The sequence below is a fragment of the Triturus cristatus genome, chromosome 1_2 (assembly GCF_964204655.1).
Source record: "Triturus cristatus chromosome 1_2, aTriCri1.1, whole genome shotgun sequence".
Lineage (NCBI taxonomy): Eukaryota > Metazoa > Chordata > Amphibia > Caudata > Salamandridae > Triturus > Triturus cristatus.
Window position 1 is genome coordinate 82,177,400 of NC_140580.1, and position 16,197 is coordinate 82,193,596.

The 16,197-nt window shown below is 40.2% G+C and overlaps 1 protein-coding gene across 25 annotated transcripts in view; it reads right to left on the reverse strand.

The window, feature by feature from the left end:
- The window catches only part of LOC146866844 (scavenger receptor cysteine-rich domain-containing protein DMBT1-like), a 605,183-nt gene that overhangs the window by 37,680 nt on the left and 551,306 nt on the right, over positions 1 to 16,197 (reverse strand). For 19 of the 25 annotated variants that reach the window (XM_085602150.1, XM_085602105.1, XM_085602159.1 and 16 more), the window contains one exon: positions 7,139 to 7,165. The exons of the other annotated variants lie outside the window; for them this stretch is intronic. In XM_085602150.1, coding sequence (XP_085458276.1) covers positions 7,139 to 7,165 — 27 coding nt within the window. The remainder of the gene's footprint in view (positions 1 to 7,138; positions 7,166 to 16,197) is intronic. 25 annotated transcript variants of the gene reach the window in all.

A 16,197-nucleotide genomic window follows, 5' to 3' on the forward strand; every position in this document is an offset into this window, starting at 1 on the left:
TCAGGGTGATCCATCAAGCGAGAGCCATTGAAACAAACATTGGAATTGCAATAGGTCTCGCTTTTGCTTGAGTTAGAGCTATTGTCGCTGTAAATGACAATGTCTTTTATCCATGTGTTATGGAGTGTTATGTATGTGGTGTGTAGTTGAATTATGTGGGTTGGATTGGGTGGAGTAAAATATATAATGGATTTATTTGTGTCAATTATGGGCTGAACAGCAGCGATAGTGCGCTGCACAGGGTCAGATCTATTGCCCACAATACAAAGCGAAGTTATGCAATGATCAGTAATTGTGCATGTCCTGCACAACTTGACAGAGTTGTTTCGAGATTCTGCATCCCAATCTTTGTGTGTAAATTATTGAACAACGCTTTTTATCCTGATGATGAAAGACTGAGCGCACCCTCTCCGCTTTGAAGTAATGCCCATCCTGGAGCTATCAAAGACAGAACCCTACATCAAATGTTTTTAGCAACAGAGTCACTGCTCATATTTTTCCTGCAGATTGACGTCCCCCCCAAAAAACAGTCCCAGTCACAAACTGTAATGTTAGTTCGGTTGCTGTAGCCCCTGAGTAAGTGGTGCCATTTTACAAATGTCTTCTACAGGCTACTCTGTAGATTGCATGAAAATCTGCCAATCAACTCTTTTTTATTGATGAAAAAAAAGTTGTTACTGCTCTGACGGCCTGCAGAGTTTGTAATGGTTGGCGCTTCTGAAATAGGGGTTGTGGGTGGGTCTCACTAGCATGCTGACAGCTCTATTGAAACATACAAACGTGCCTGGCACGAGAAGCAGATTGTTGGGATTGCTTTATTTCGTACCATACAAGATTTTAAAACGTTGTGGGCATTACAGAAAACAATGGGGATTGTGAGGGTTGCAAGGGGGATGGGCAAGCAACGATGACGGGTGGGGAGTGGGAAGTGGAGGCAAGCAACAATTAGCTGGGAGGTAGGGCGGGTGGCAAACGACGACCGGAGGCGGGCATGTGCAAGCAAATAGGAGGAAGCAACGACAAGGGGAAAAGCCAGAAGAAACAACAAGGAACAGTGAAGAAGATCAGTCTAGCAGTTCAGTAGCATTGATAGTATGCTTTCTTCAAACTATTAGATGAAACCTGCAGGCTAGTTTTATTTAGAAAGCTCAGGATGATTCTAAGGTTGTTGCAGAGATCCTTATGCAGAATACACTTCAAAACTTGGGTTTAGGGAAACAGTTCAGTGGCTTATGTGCCTGTTACAAACACCGTCACAAGGCCTGTTGGGCAGATCTAGGCTTTCACTGTTAGGAGAGTGTTAACATAAGTACGATTGAATTGCAATATACTGGGGCAGATCTATGTTGGAGTTGCGCCACTTTTACGCCGCCGTTGCGTCACTTTTGTGACGCAGCGGCGGCGTAAACCCTGCGCCACGTTGCGCCCTATTTACATTGTGACGCATCTATGGAGATGCGTCACGGTGTAAAGCCCTGCGCCACATGAAACCTGCGTCAGGTTTCATGTGGGCGTTTCCACGCATGGGGGCCTTCCGTCGCAGGAACGCCCCTAAAAAGTGACTCCGTGAAATCTATAAGATTTCACTGAGTCACTTTCCCAAGGCTGATGCGTCAAAACCCTGCACCTGCTTGAAGCAGGCGTAAGGCTTGACGCACCATGTTAGGTATGAGGTAGGTTGGAACAGTGCTGAAGTTGCTTGCGTCACAACTTCAGCACTGCGCCAACCATACGCCGGCAGATACGTCACGCATCTGCTTGTCCTTTCGCCACGATGCACCGCATTGTAAATGCGGCGCATCTGCGGTGGCGCACGGGCAAACTTGCGTGACGCATCTTCCCTGGCGCATCCATGCTGATTTGCAGGGATACGCCAGGGAACATAAATCTGCCCCACTGTTTTTAGGTGTCAAAAACGTTCCTATTGAGTGCTATGTTAAGGACTATATTAAAGTCAGAAAAGACGAAGGTTCGTTATATAAAGTGCTTTTTGGTAGCTTTCAAAGGCACGGGAGAGGCTAGATTGGAGATTATATAAAGGGAAACATGGGAAAAGGGATGATTTAAAACAAATGCATGAAAGAGTTGCGGGGATGCCCGATAAAAGGGAAATGTTTAAAGGAAACTGCAAGGTAGAATAAGAGCGATCAGAGAAGAAAGAAAGAGAAGCGAGAGACAATATAATTTGCACTAGAAAGATAGAGCAGATAGAGCAGAAACTGTGATTCTGAAATACATTAAACATATTAAAATACAGTCAAGGGCGAAGTAGGTAATGAGGACGAAAGAGAAGAGGGAAGAGCTAGAAAGAATATGAATGAAATTTGTCACAAATGGAACAAAAGAAGCAGCAAAGTAAGATAGGGTTGGGCACAGTTTCCAATCCCTTGCTGCACATGGTTAAAGGCAGTGAATTTTAGGGCTGTTGGCCACTTATGAAGTGCTTGGTGCAGGGCCTGGCTGCAGGCCGTGCCTGGTGGGCAACGCCATGCAAGGCAAAAGGTAAGCTCACTGAGGGAGTTAGGAGAATATGATAAAAACAATTATAAAACACAGATATTCACTGAAAATACCAAAGTTTAAGTGACAATATAGCTACGTATAGTAAAAAGATCTTACTTTACGTTAAAAAACCTCAATAATTCACTAAAGAAAAACTAAGTTTAGAGTGATGTTATACTTGAGTAAGGTATAGCATCTACCTTAACATTAAAAAAAGGCCCAGGAATTAATTGAAACAATGAAGTTTAAATTGATGTTATAGTGAGGCCTTGTAATAATATAAAAAAGATTGTTTTAAAACAAAAAGGCACAGAAATTCACCAGTTATATTACACTGAGCTAACTATAACTTTCGCCCCGCTATGCTCTGCTTAAGAGTTCCCATATTACATCACTGATGACATCATTGATGACATCACTAATTACATCTCAAATTACATCTTTTCCTGCCCTTGTCATAACTCTGTCACTCTCTTCGTGCAGTCTCGTTTATCACAATTTCCTAGGGTGACTTTAAAGCAAACTGCATATGTAGGTGTTTTTTTCACATATGTTGTAAGGAATCTATGTTAGGGGTGGGTGAAGAATTCAGTTCTGCTGGCGGAGTACGCAGGGTCTTGCCCACTCCGCGTTTCACGTGGAGTTCCGCAATACTCTGTGAAGTGTTGCGGAGCAGAATTTTTTTCTTGAGCAGCTCATCAACATTAAGTTGTCAAGAGCTCATGAGAAAAAAAGCATGCTAGACATTCCCCCGGCTATATTTCTCAACACGCGCAGTCACAGAAGGTCGCGACCATTCACGTTGAGAAATATGCTGCTCACATTGAGGAAGCTGCCGCTTGAGTAGAATGTCTATCGAGTGGCAGAAAGCAGCAGTGCCCTCTGGCACGTTGCGCAGTGCCGTTCGCGCTCATTTTACACTTGGAACAAACTCCCTGCACTAAAAATCAGTGGGAGCAGCACGACATAATAGAATCTGCCACTGGCCGAACTCCGCAGAGCGCGGCTGAATTGTTCCGGCACTTTGTGGAGTTCCGCGGAGTAGAACTCTATAAACTCCAATCAGGACTACTCTATGTGACTTTCAGGATAACTGAAATGGATTTAGCGCAAAAAGTAAGTCAACATTGCAGTACCACACGTTAATGGTTTGACAGGTTTACCAGCGTTTTTACTGCTTCATTCTGTTCTCTGTCATGTCTTCTACTGTGTTTGCCTCTTCCTATGATCCACATTGCTGTCCTAGTTATGGGCCCTGCCTCCTGTGTTTATAAATGAAAGCACAAAACCGCCCCTTGGTTTAATGGACTCAAAAATATGTGCTCCTTGTCTATGTTTTTAGAATTTGGTAGCAATATGAAAGCAATCAACAATACATACATTACATGTAGTGATTTGATGTAAAATACACTATTTGAATTCTTCAAAAGGTTCTTGCTGGGAGAACCTCCTGAACCAACACCGACCTCTTTCAGTTCAGGCTCACCCATACATAGGTCTAAGTTTCAGCCCCAGCAGTTTTAAAATCCACCAGCCGCCATTGCTACATACTTACCAACCCGGTTCTGTCCCACAAATAAGCCAAGACTTTCTCATTATACTCAGTATTTCCTAGTGAAGAGTAAATGTGTAATTTTACATCCTATGCACAGTATGTTGATTTGCACTCAGCTACTTCTAGTGTTGTCAACTCTCCGTTGTAAGGGGAATAGAGTTAAGCAAAGTTATCTGACATTCCCTATGCCTATACGTATATAATGCTATCATCAGAGGAGTGATCGCCTTCTAATTTGTTCTCTTTAAGATCTTTGCTAGATTCAACTTTTTTGTAGGCAATAACTAGGGGTGCCTCGAAGATATCTCTAATTCCTCATCTATGCTCAGTTTTGGTTTCAGATTTTCAACATACATCTACAAGTGCACATAGATCATATGAAGTCCATAAATGTACTAAGTATGTAGTTATGTTCTCTTTGTACTGTAACAGGGTTAGTCCTGGTATGTTTGCCACATCATTAAAGTTCCTATAACTGATTCTCCAATGACAAAAGTGTCTGGGAATCTGCTATTTGGTAAAACTGCATGTCACAAACTCTAATTGAGGCAGGGTAACCAAATGGAAAGAGGACGGAACTTTCATAAATTGTTGGCAAATGTTCCATTTCCACCCTTTTGTGGGAAGGGGGCCTTTAGGCTGTAATTCAGATGGCTAGTACCACGATGCGCTTTCTTTTGAAAATTCTCACACTTTTTCCCCATTTTTCAGAGTTCAGTCATTTTCCGAATTACTTCAAAGATGCATGGCCAAATGCATTAATTAATCATATTTCATTTCTATGCTCTTCAGAATATTGGAGACAAAAGGGGGTAACTTTCATCTTGTCAAGCATCCTACCCTTATATAGTTTCTGTGTAACGTTTGTAGGATCCTGTTCAACAGCCTGTGTTAAAAAGCTCCTGTATCACAGAACCCTGCTAAACAATGCTCCTTTGACGCAGTTCATTCAAAGACAGCTGACAGGTATTGCTATAGACATAATGTGATAGGAGCTGGGTGTTTGGATAAAATATTGATTTAAAAATATTGGGAGACAGAAATATAAGAAATTAAATATTGTGACACGCATATCGGGATGCAGAAATATCATTGACAAGAATATCATTTTTGAGGTAAGTAACCGTAAATAATTGATGTTTTAAATTGTTTTCACTAATATAGTGGTTAAAATATTGTTTTCAATTCTTTTAATGTGTTTTAGTTGATTTATGTGTTGCTGTTGTTTATATAAATATTAATAATTGTCTTTAAAATATTGCTTGTAATTTTAAGTTATTACAAATCTGCTATTACATTTTAATAGTAACTTATCATGTCGAAGTGGGTTGTTGGGCTAGTAGGGGGATAAGGTGGGAAGTTCATTAGGTTATACATAATTAAGAATGATTTAGTACATATTATTTAAATATTAATATGATTTATATTTATCATTACATTTATGTAATACTGATTTATGTTTGTTATATGCCATTTGCAGGCTGTTAGGTTTGTAGAAGTATAGGACGGGGAGTTAATTAAGTAATAAGTAACAATTGTTAATTAATGATTTACTTGATTTTTAATTATTTAATTTAGAGGATACTTCTTTTACTTCTATTTTAGTTGCAGGATTCTAGGTTTGTAAGGGTGTAGGGTGGGCAGTTAAGTAATAAATAACTGTTAATTAATTATTTAAATAATTTGAAATATGTAAGTTATGGAAGAGTTCTTTTTGTAGGGTCTTTGAATAACAATTATGTCTTGGTTGATAATACATTTTTTAATTAACTAGTAATTATGTACATTTATTCACTGTTTTTCATTTTTTAAATACACATATAATTTTTATGTTCATTTTTAGAGTTTGATATATTTCTTTTATTCACTTGGTTACTTATATATATAATGTGTTTGAAGTGAAACATTTTCCCTACTCCTACTTAGACGGCAGTAGGAATAGTAAAATTAACCGACTTGCAGTTCAACACTTTCTTTACTTTTGCACTGTTTGAATTGGGAAATGTACATTTCACTTCTCCGAAATCCAACGCTTTCCCTACTGTTCTACAGACCTGAGTGGGAATAGCACATTTCACCCCTCCGAAGTCCAACATTTTCCCTAGTGTTGGGCTAACTGGAGTGGGAATAGTATATCTAACTCCTCTGAAGTCCAACACTTTCCCTATTAATGTGGTGACTAGAGTAGGAATAGTAAATCTAACCCCTCCAAAGTCTAACAATTTCCCAACTCTGTTAGTTTTCATAATATTGGTTAAATAGATTATAAAGCATTGTTTTATTTTTTTATATTTTATATGACTTGCCTTTATTTTTGAATTTACTTTAATATTTATACTTTTTTGTAGCTTTTTTCTTTTTGTTTTTCAATTTTTACTATTTTATTACCTAGTGGCAGTTACCACTAGGTAGTTATTGTTAGGTCTGCTTTTCCAAAGACGGAGCGTTTTTTAGTTTGCTAATAACTTTGGCCATATTCCACGAATCTTCAGAAAACATTCCAGAAAAAAAGTGAATCTACTTCAGCTGCTTCTGAAAAGTTTTGGGGCGATCCATCAAGCGGGGTCTGAGACTAAAGGGGGGGTCTCAAAACACAAAATCCCTATGCATTTTACATAGCATTCTTTAGACAAGGCTACAGCAAAAACTGCTGACCGCAATTACACCAAATCAGGAAGCTAGATCATGGTACGCATATTGTGTTTTTTGTGATTTGGCGTACATCCGTCCATAAATTTTTGAGATAATAAGGGTTAACAGATATTTGGACGGTTGAGCTCATAAGAGTCTCAGAGACTCTCATGGGAAAGCCAGTTTAAAAATAGAACTTTCTGATTGGGCCAGGGAGCTTTATTTCCCTTGGGCCATCTTGCTCCCGCAGCAATCTTACTCCTTCAAGAACAAGTGCTCTGATTGGCTGCCAGCAACATGAGACAAATGATGAGAAGCTGATATCCAATATCCCTTCAAAGTTGCAGCATTAATCGTCGGCTGTTCCTAAATGTTATAATATTCAGTGGTCTTTTGTGAGCTTCTTCCCACTAACCAGTCCCGTATGTTCAAATGATCATGAATAATTACCTGTTCCAGATGCTGATGTTTCAATACCTGCATTGAGGAGATATTAAAAAGGCAATTATGCATTTAGAGTGCCTCTCACGTACGTCTTCATTCGCATTATGTGCAGGAGCTTTGTAATTAATCCCTCACCACATCCTTTTTTTCTTCATATAGTTTTTCAGATCTGTATGACGAAATCCGATCTCGATACTGCACTCCACAATTACAAAGAAACAAACTCATGCTCCTTGCGCTACAATTATATAGTTGTCTCTAACTAGAAGTCCAGTTATATTATGAGCAAAGATTCCTCAGAAGACCGCATCTATGATTTCATGATTATAACTCATAAAACACATACAATGTTTAAAATGTGATATCAGTTTTTGCATTGCTCATTAAATAAGATTAAAGGACTTTCTGCTATAGCTTAAGAGGTGTGGAAGAAAGGCAGACGATTGTAGACATTTTTTTCAAGATTTAATCAAGAAAAATAAAAGCTCCTCTACATATGAAATTTTAATTTAGCATCACCAAATTTTTAAACTCAAGGTATGATGAAAATGATTAACATGTTTGATATGGAAAGTGTGCAGTTGGTGATTGGCAATAACTTAGATGGCTATGTGGAATGAAAAGAAATTGTTTGGGTACACCATACAATTAGAAATGATATCAGGAGAAAAAGAGGTTTTAAATTCATTAGGGTAAACATTGTCAGAGAAAATCACAAATAGGTTAGGTGACGGTAGATAATGAGCTGGCTGTATAAGTACTTATAGAAAAACATAAAAACTTCATAACATGCCGTTTTTGGAAGCACTAGGGTTGTGGCAATTATGGATCTAGATTTGGTAAAAATCCACTGGGAACTTTGCAAGGGAGTCAGATTTCAAGAAATATGGATAGGTATAGTTAGGTCAGCATTGTCATTGGAAATGCATTTTTTTTGTTGCTAATAGCTTTGACACCATTTGACGAATCTCCCCGAATCTCTTTTGCCTAGTTTGTGTATGGACAGTTTTAGAGTGATTCGGCAAGCAGGGACCAACAAAAAAGGGGGGGATTCAAAAGGAAAGTCTCCATGCATTTTCCATAGACTTCTTTATGCAGGGCTACAGCAAAAACTACTGAAGGGAATTACACCACATTTGGCAAGAAGCTAGATTTTGGTACTCAGAATGTGCTTTTTGTGATTGGGTGTAAAGGATTTGAAATATTTGTATATCTGGATGGGTGGATCCGCAAGAGGCTCGCAAGAGTCTCGTGGAGTGCCAATTTAAAAATGGAGCGGCCTGATCCGCCCAAGGAATTTTTTTTGATTGACAGCCAGCAATATCAGAAAGGTTTTGCTGCAACCCATTGCACAACTCAGGGACTTAGGGCCTAATTACGGGTATGGTGGTCCACAGGTCTGTCGTACTCGCGGTTGTGATCCAACCTTCGCCACCACTGCAGGTCCACCCACAGTGTTCTTAGTGTGGTGGTCAGACCGCCACGAGACCACCAGCTCCGCTGGAATCAAGGATCCCGCTGCACCGCAGTCTGCAACCGACCTCAATATGCTGGTAGTGCTGATGCTGGCACTGCCAAGCATATTACGATTTTGCTTTCGCCCACCCATTTAATGATGGTGAGCCCACCATGAAAAAGTGGGTGGAGAGGCAACTAAGGGAGCCTAACTGGGCCCCTTGCCAGATCGGGACTTTGGGGTGCATGCGGGGGAGCAGATACTGTGCCCCCTTCGAATTACACCCCCATTCCTGCATGGTGCGGCATGCATACCACTCCTTGCAGGAACGTGCTGCAGGAGCTGTCACGGTGCCAGTCTGCTGTGAAGGCTCTCCTATAAGCCGTACACAGCCACTGCCATGAGACCACTACAGCACTGACCGTCTGCCCGGGATTACACTTGTAATCCGCCGGGCAGGCGCATGATTGGTTTGGCTCAGCAGTGGCGGGCCGACAGGTGGACCGCCAAACTCGTAATAAGGCCATTAGTCCCCTGTCACTTGTCCTGAATTGTTTTTGAAAAAGTGATATTAGGGGGCAGGGTAGGGATACCCTGTCCCTCTAGGTCCAATGGGGCTCCCAGAGGGACAGTCCCACTAGAGCCAAAATTGGAAAAGCACTTCAATTTTGCCCACAATCCTGTAGCAACTCCTACAAGATAAAAAAAATTAAAACCTATATGACGACCCAGGACTGCATTGTTTAATTAAGGGGAGGAGGCTCATGGGCCCCTCCGCAAGCCCTTGTAGGACCCGGGGAGTCCACCACCGGAGTTGCATTTGTGGAAGGGAGGGGGCATGTGGTCCCAATTCCTGAGCAATTTTAGGCCCCATGGATCCCACCGCAGGGCTAAAAAGTCCGCAAAAGGAGGGGGGTCGTGCAACCCTCCTCCCCGAGCCTTCACAGGCTCAGGGACCCAATCACCTGAGCCAATATAGGCCCTGGGGAGCCCATCTCGGGCCGAAACATCCCAAAAAGGGGATGGGCCATTTGATGTAATCTCTTCAATGATATAATTTGAGATGTCATCAGTGATGTCATCAGTGATGTAATATGTGATGTAATAAGCAGTGCATAGCAGGGGAGCAAGTTTTAGTTAACTCTGCTAATTATAACTGGTGAACTTCTGTGTTTTTTCTGGTGCAAAATTTTAATGGTGTCCCAGACATAATCACCTAACTATACCGCTACTTTAACCTTTGGTTTTTTCCAGCCAAATTAGAAGGTTTTTTTCTCAAAACAAAAACAGAGTATTTATCATACCTAATTGTTACATTACCTTAATATTTGGTCTTTTCAGTAAACATCTATCTATCTATCTATCTATCTATCTATCTATCTATCTATCTATCTATCTATCTATCTATCTATCTATCTATCTATCTATCTATCTATCTATCTATCTATCTATCTATCTATCTATCTATCTATCTATCTATCTATCTATCTATCTATCTATCTATCTATCTATCTATCTATCTATCTATCTATCTATCTATCTATCTGTCTGTCTGTCTGTCTGTCTGTCTGTCTGTCTATACATACATACATACATACATACATACATACATACATACATACATACATACATAATAGTGGTGGGCACGACTGAGCTGTGTAGTTTAGTTAGGATCTAGTTAACATAGGTAGTGGATTTTTTGGTTTGCTACTAAGTTTGGGTCTGTATGATTTTAAAAAGTTCATCCACCTCAGCTCTTCCTTGAAGGTTTCAGGGTGATCCATCAAGCGAGAGCCATTGAAACAAACATTGGAATTGCAATAGGTCTCGCTTTTGCTTGAGTTAGAGCTATTGTCGCTGTAAATGACAATGTCTTTTATCCATGTGTTATGGAGTGTTATGTATGTGGTGTGTAGTTGAATTATGTGGGTTGGATTGGGTGGAGTAAAATATATAATGGATTTATTTGTGTCAATTATGGGCTGAACAGCAGCGATAGTGCGCTGCACAGGGTCAGATCTATTGCCCACAATACAAAGCGAAGTTATGCAATGATCAGTAATTGTGCATGTCCTGCACAACTTGACAGAGTTGTTTCGAGATTCTGCATCCCAATCTTTGTGTGTAAATTATTGAACAACGCTTTTTATCCTGATGATGAAAGACTGAGCGCACCCTCTCCGCTTTGAAGTAATGCCCATCCTGGAGCTATCAAAGACAGAACCCTACATCAAATGTTTTTAGCAACAGAGTCACTGCTCATATTTTTCCTGCAGATTGACGTCCCCCCCAAAAAACAGTCCCAGTCACAAACTGTAATGTTAGTTCGGTTGCTGTAGCCCCTGAGTAAGTGGTGCCATTTTACAAATGTCTTCTACAGGCTACTCTGTAGATTGCATGAAAATCTGACAATCAACTCTTTTTTATTGATGAAAAAAAAGTTGTTACTGCTCTGACGGCCTGCAGAGTTTGTAATGGTTGGCGCTTCTGAAATAGGGGTTGTGGGTGGGTCTCACTAGCATGCTGACAGCTCTATTGAAACATACAAACGTGCCTGGCACGAGAAGCAGATTGTTGGGATTGCTTTATTTCGTACCATACAAGATTTTAAAACGTTGTGGGCATTACAGAAAACAATGGGGATTGTGAGGGTTGCAAGGGGGATGGGCAAGCAACGATGACGGGTGGGGAGTGGGAAGTGGAGGCAAGCAACAATTAGCTGGGAGGTAGGGCGGGTGGCAAACGACGACCGGAGGCGGGCATGTGCAAGCAAATAGGAGGAAGCAACGACAAGGGGAAAAGCCAGAAGAAACAACAAGGAACAGTGAAGAAGATCAGTCTAGCAGTTCAGTAGCATTGATAGTATGCTTTCTTCAAACTATTAGATGAAACCTGCAGGCTAGTTTTATTTAGAAAGCTCAGGATGATTCTAAGGTTGTTGCAGAGATCCTTATGCAGAATACACTTCAAAACTTGGGTTTAGGGAAACAGTTCAGTGGCTTATGTGCCTGTTACAAACACCGTCACAAGGCCTGTTGGGCAGATCTAGGCTTTCACTGTTAGGAGAGTGTTAACATAAGTACGATTGAATTGCAATATACTGGGGCAGATCTATGTTGGAGTTGCGCCACTTTTACGCCGCCGTTGCGTCACTTTTGTGACGCAGCGGCGGCGTAAACCCTGCGCCACGTTGCGCCCTATTTACATTGTGACGCATCTATGGAGATGCGTCACGGTGTAAAGCCCTGCGCCACATGAAACCTGCGTCAGGTTTCATGTGGGCGTTTCCACGCATGGGGGCCTTCCGTCGCAGGAACGCCCCTAAAAAGTGACTCCGTGAAATCTATAAGATTTCACTGAGTCACTTTCCCAAGGCTGATGCGTCAAAACCCTGCACCTGCTTGAAGCAGGCGTAAGGCTTGACGCACCATGTTAGGTATGAGGTAGGTTGGAACAGTGCTGAAGTTGCTTGCGTCACAACTTCAGCACTGCGCCAACCATACGCCGGCAGATACGTCACGCATCTGCTTGTCCTTTCGCCACGATGCACCGCATTGTAAATGCGGCGCATCTGCGGTGGCGCACGGGCAAACTTGCGTGACGCATCTTCCCTGGCGCATCCATGCTGATTTGCAGGGATACGCCAGGGAACATAAATCTGCCCCACTGTTTTTAGGTGTCAAAAACGTTCCTATTGAGTGCTATGTTAAGGACTATATTAAAGTCAGAAAAGACGAAGGTTCGTTATATAAAGTGCTTTTTGGTAGCTTTCAAAGGCACGGGAGAGGCTAGATTGGAGATTATATAAAGGGAAACATGGGAAAAGGGATGATTTAAAACAAATGCATGAAAGAGTTGCGGGGATGCCCGATAAAAGGGAAATGTTTAAAGGAAACTGCAAGGTAGAATAAGAGCGATCAGAGAAGAAAGAAAGAGAAGCGAGAGACAATATAATTTGCACTAGAAAGATAGAGCAGATAGAGCAGAAACTGTGATTCTGAAATACATTAAACATATTAAAATACAGTCAAGGGCGAAGTAGGTAATGAGGACGAAAGAGAAGAGGGAAGAGCTAGAAAGAATATGAATGAAATTTGTCACAAATGGAACAAAAGAAGCAGCAAAGTAAGATAGGGTTGGGCACAGTTTCCAATCCCTTGCTGCACATGGTTAAAGGCAGTGAATTTTAGGGCTGTTGGCCACTTATGAAGTGCTTGGTGCAGGGCCTGGCTGCAGGCCGTGCCTGGTGGGCAACGCCATGCAAGGCAAAAGGTAAGCTCACTGAGGGAGTTAGGAGAATATGATAAAAACAATTATAAAACACAGATATTCACTGAAAATACCAAAGTTTAAGTGACAATATAGCTACGTATAGTAAAAAGATCTTACTTTACGTTAAAAAACCTCAATAATTCACTAAAGAAAAACTAAGTTTAGAGTGATGTTATACTTGAGTAAGGTATAGCATCTACCTTAACATTAAAAAAAGGCCCAGGAATTAATTGAAACAATGAAGTTTAAATTGATGTTATAGTGAGGCCTTGTAATAATATAAAAAAGATTGTTTTAAAACAAAAAGGCACAGAAATTCACCAGTTATATTACACTGAGCTAACTATAACTTTCGCCCCGCTATGCTCTGCTTAAGAGTTCCCATATTACATCACTGATGACATCATTGATGACATCACTAATTACATCTCAAATTACATCTTTTCCTGCCCTTGTCATAACTCTGTCACTCTCTTCGTGCAGTCTCGTTTATCACAATTTCCTAGGGTGACTTTAAAGCAAACTGCATATGTAGGTGTTTTTTTCACATATGTTGTAAGGAATCTATGTTAGGGGTGGGTGAAGAATTCAGTTCTGCTGGCGGAGTACGCAGGGTCTTGCCCACTCCGCGTTTCACGTGGAGTTCCGCAATACTCTGTGAAGTGTTGCGGAGCAGAATTTTTTTCTTGAGCAGCTCATCAACATTAAGTTGTCAAGAGCTCATGAGAAAAAAAGCATGCTAGACATTCCCCCGGCTATATTTCTCAACACGCGCAGTCACAGAAGGTCGCGACCATTCACGTTGAGAAATATGCTGCTCACATTGAGGAAGCTGCCGCTTGAGTAGAATGTCTATCGAGTGGCAGAAAGTAGCAGTGCCCTCTGGCACGTTGCGCAGTGCCGTTCGCGCTCATTTTACACTTGGAACAAACTCCCTGCACTAAAAATCAGTGGGAGCAGCACGACATAATAGAATCTGCCACTGGCCGAACTCCGCAGAGCGCGGCTGAATTGTTCCGGCACTTTGTGGAGTTCCGCGGAGTAGAACTCTATAAACTCCAATCAGGACTACTCTATGTGACTTTCAGGATAACTGAAATGGATTTAGCGCAAAAAGTAAGTCAACATTGCAGTACCACACGTTAATGGTTTGACAGGTTTACCAGCGTTTTTACTGCTTCATTCTGTTCTCTGTCATGTCTTCTACTGTGTTTGCCTCTTCCTATGATCCACATTGCTGTCCTAGTTATGGGCCCTGCCTCCTGTGTTTATAAATGAAAGCACAAAACCGCCCCTTGGTTTAATGGACTCAAAAATATGTGCTCCTTGTCTATGTTTTTAGAATTTGGTAGCAATATGAAAGCAATCAACAATACATACATTACATGTAGTGATTTGATGTAAAATACACTATTTGAATTCTTCAAAAGGTTCTTGCTGGGAGAACCTCCTGAACCAACACCGACCTCTTTCAGTTCAGGCTCACCCATACATAGGTCTAAGTTTCAGCCCCAGCAGTTTTAAAATCCACCAGCCGCCATTGCTACATACTTACCAACCCGGTTCTGTCCCACAAATAAGCCAAGACTTTCTCATTATACTCAGTATTTCCTAGTGAAGAGTAAATGTGTAATTTTACATCCTATGCACAGTATGTTGATTTGCACTCAGCTACTTCTAGTGTTGTCAACTCTCCGTTGTAAGGGGAATAGAGTTAAGCAAAGTTATCTGACATTCCCTATGCCTATACGTATATAATGCTATCATCAGAGGAGTGATCGCCTTCTAATTTGTTCTCTTTAAGATCTTTGCTAGATTCAACTTTTTTGTAGGCAATAACTAGGGGTGCCTCGAAGATATCTCTAATTCCTCATCTATGCTCAGTTTTGGTTTCAGATTTTCAACATACATCTACAAGTGCACATAGATCATATGAAGTCCATAAATGTACTAAGTATGTAGTTATGTTCTCTTTGTACTGTAACAGGGTTAGTCCTGGTATGTTTGCCACATCATTAAAGTTCCTATAACTGATTCTCCAATGACAAAAGTGTCTGGGAATCTGCTATTTGGTAAAACTGCATTTCACAAACTCTAATTGAGGCAGGGTAACCAAATGGAAAGAGGACGGAACTTTCATAAATTGTTGGCAAATGTTCCATTTCCACCCTTTTGTGGGAAGGGGGCCTTTAGGCTGTAATTCAGATGGCTAGTACCACGATGCGCTTTCTTTTGAAAATTCTCACACTTTTTCCCCATTTTTCAGAGTTCAGTCATTTTCCGAATTACTTCAAAGATGCATGGCCAAATGCATTAATTAATCATATTTCATTTCTATGCTCTTCAGAATATTGGAGACAAAAGGGGGTAACTTTCATCTTGTCAAGCATCCTACCCTTATATAGTTTCTGTGTAACGTTTGTAGGATCCTGTTCAACAGCCTGTGTTAAAAAGCTCCTGTATCACAGAACCCTGCTAAACAATGCTCCTTTGACGCAGTTCATTCAAAGACAGCTGACAGGTATTGCTATAGACATAATGTGATAGGAGCTGGGTGTTTGGATAAAATATTGATTTAAAAATATTGGGAGACAGAAATATAAGAAATTAAATATTGTGACACGCATATCGGGATGCAGAAATATCATTGACAAGAATATCATTTTTGAGGTAAGTAACCGTAAATAATTGATGTTTTAAATTGTTTTCACTAATATAGTGGTTAAAATATTGTTTTCAATTCTTTTAATGTGTTTTAGTTGATTTATGTGTTGCTGTTGTTTATATAAATATTAATAATTGTCTTTAAAATATTGCTTGTAATTTTAAGTTATTACAAATCTGCTATTACATTTTAATAGTAACTTATCATGTCGTAGTGGGTTGTTGGGCTAGTAGGGGGATAAGGTGGGAAGTTCATTAGGTTATACATAATTAAGAATGATTTAGTACATATTATTTAAATATTAATATGATTTATATTTATCATTACATTTATGTAATACTGATTTATGTTTGTTATATGCCATTTGCAGGCTGTTAGGTTTGTAGAAGTATAGGACGGGGAGTTAATTAAGTAATAAGTAACAATTGTTAATTAATGATTTACTTGATTTTTAATTATTTAATTTAGAGGATACTTCTTTTACTTCTATTTTAGTTGCAGGATTCTAGGTTTGTAAGGGTGTAGGGTGGGCAGTTAAGTAATAAATAACTGTTAATTAATTATTTAAATAATTTGAAATATGTAAGTTATGGAAGAGTTCTTTTTGTAGGGTCTTTGAATAACAATTATGTCTTGGTTGATAATACATTTTTTAATTAACTAGTAATTATG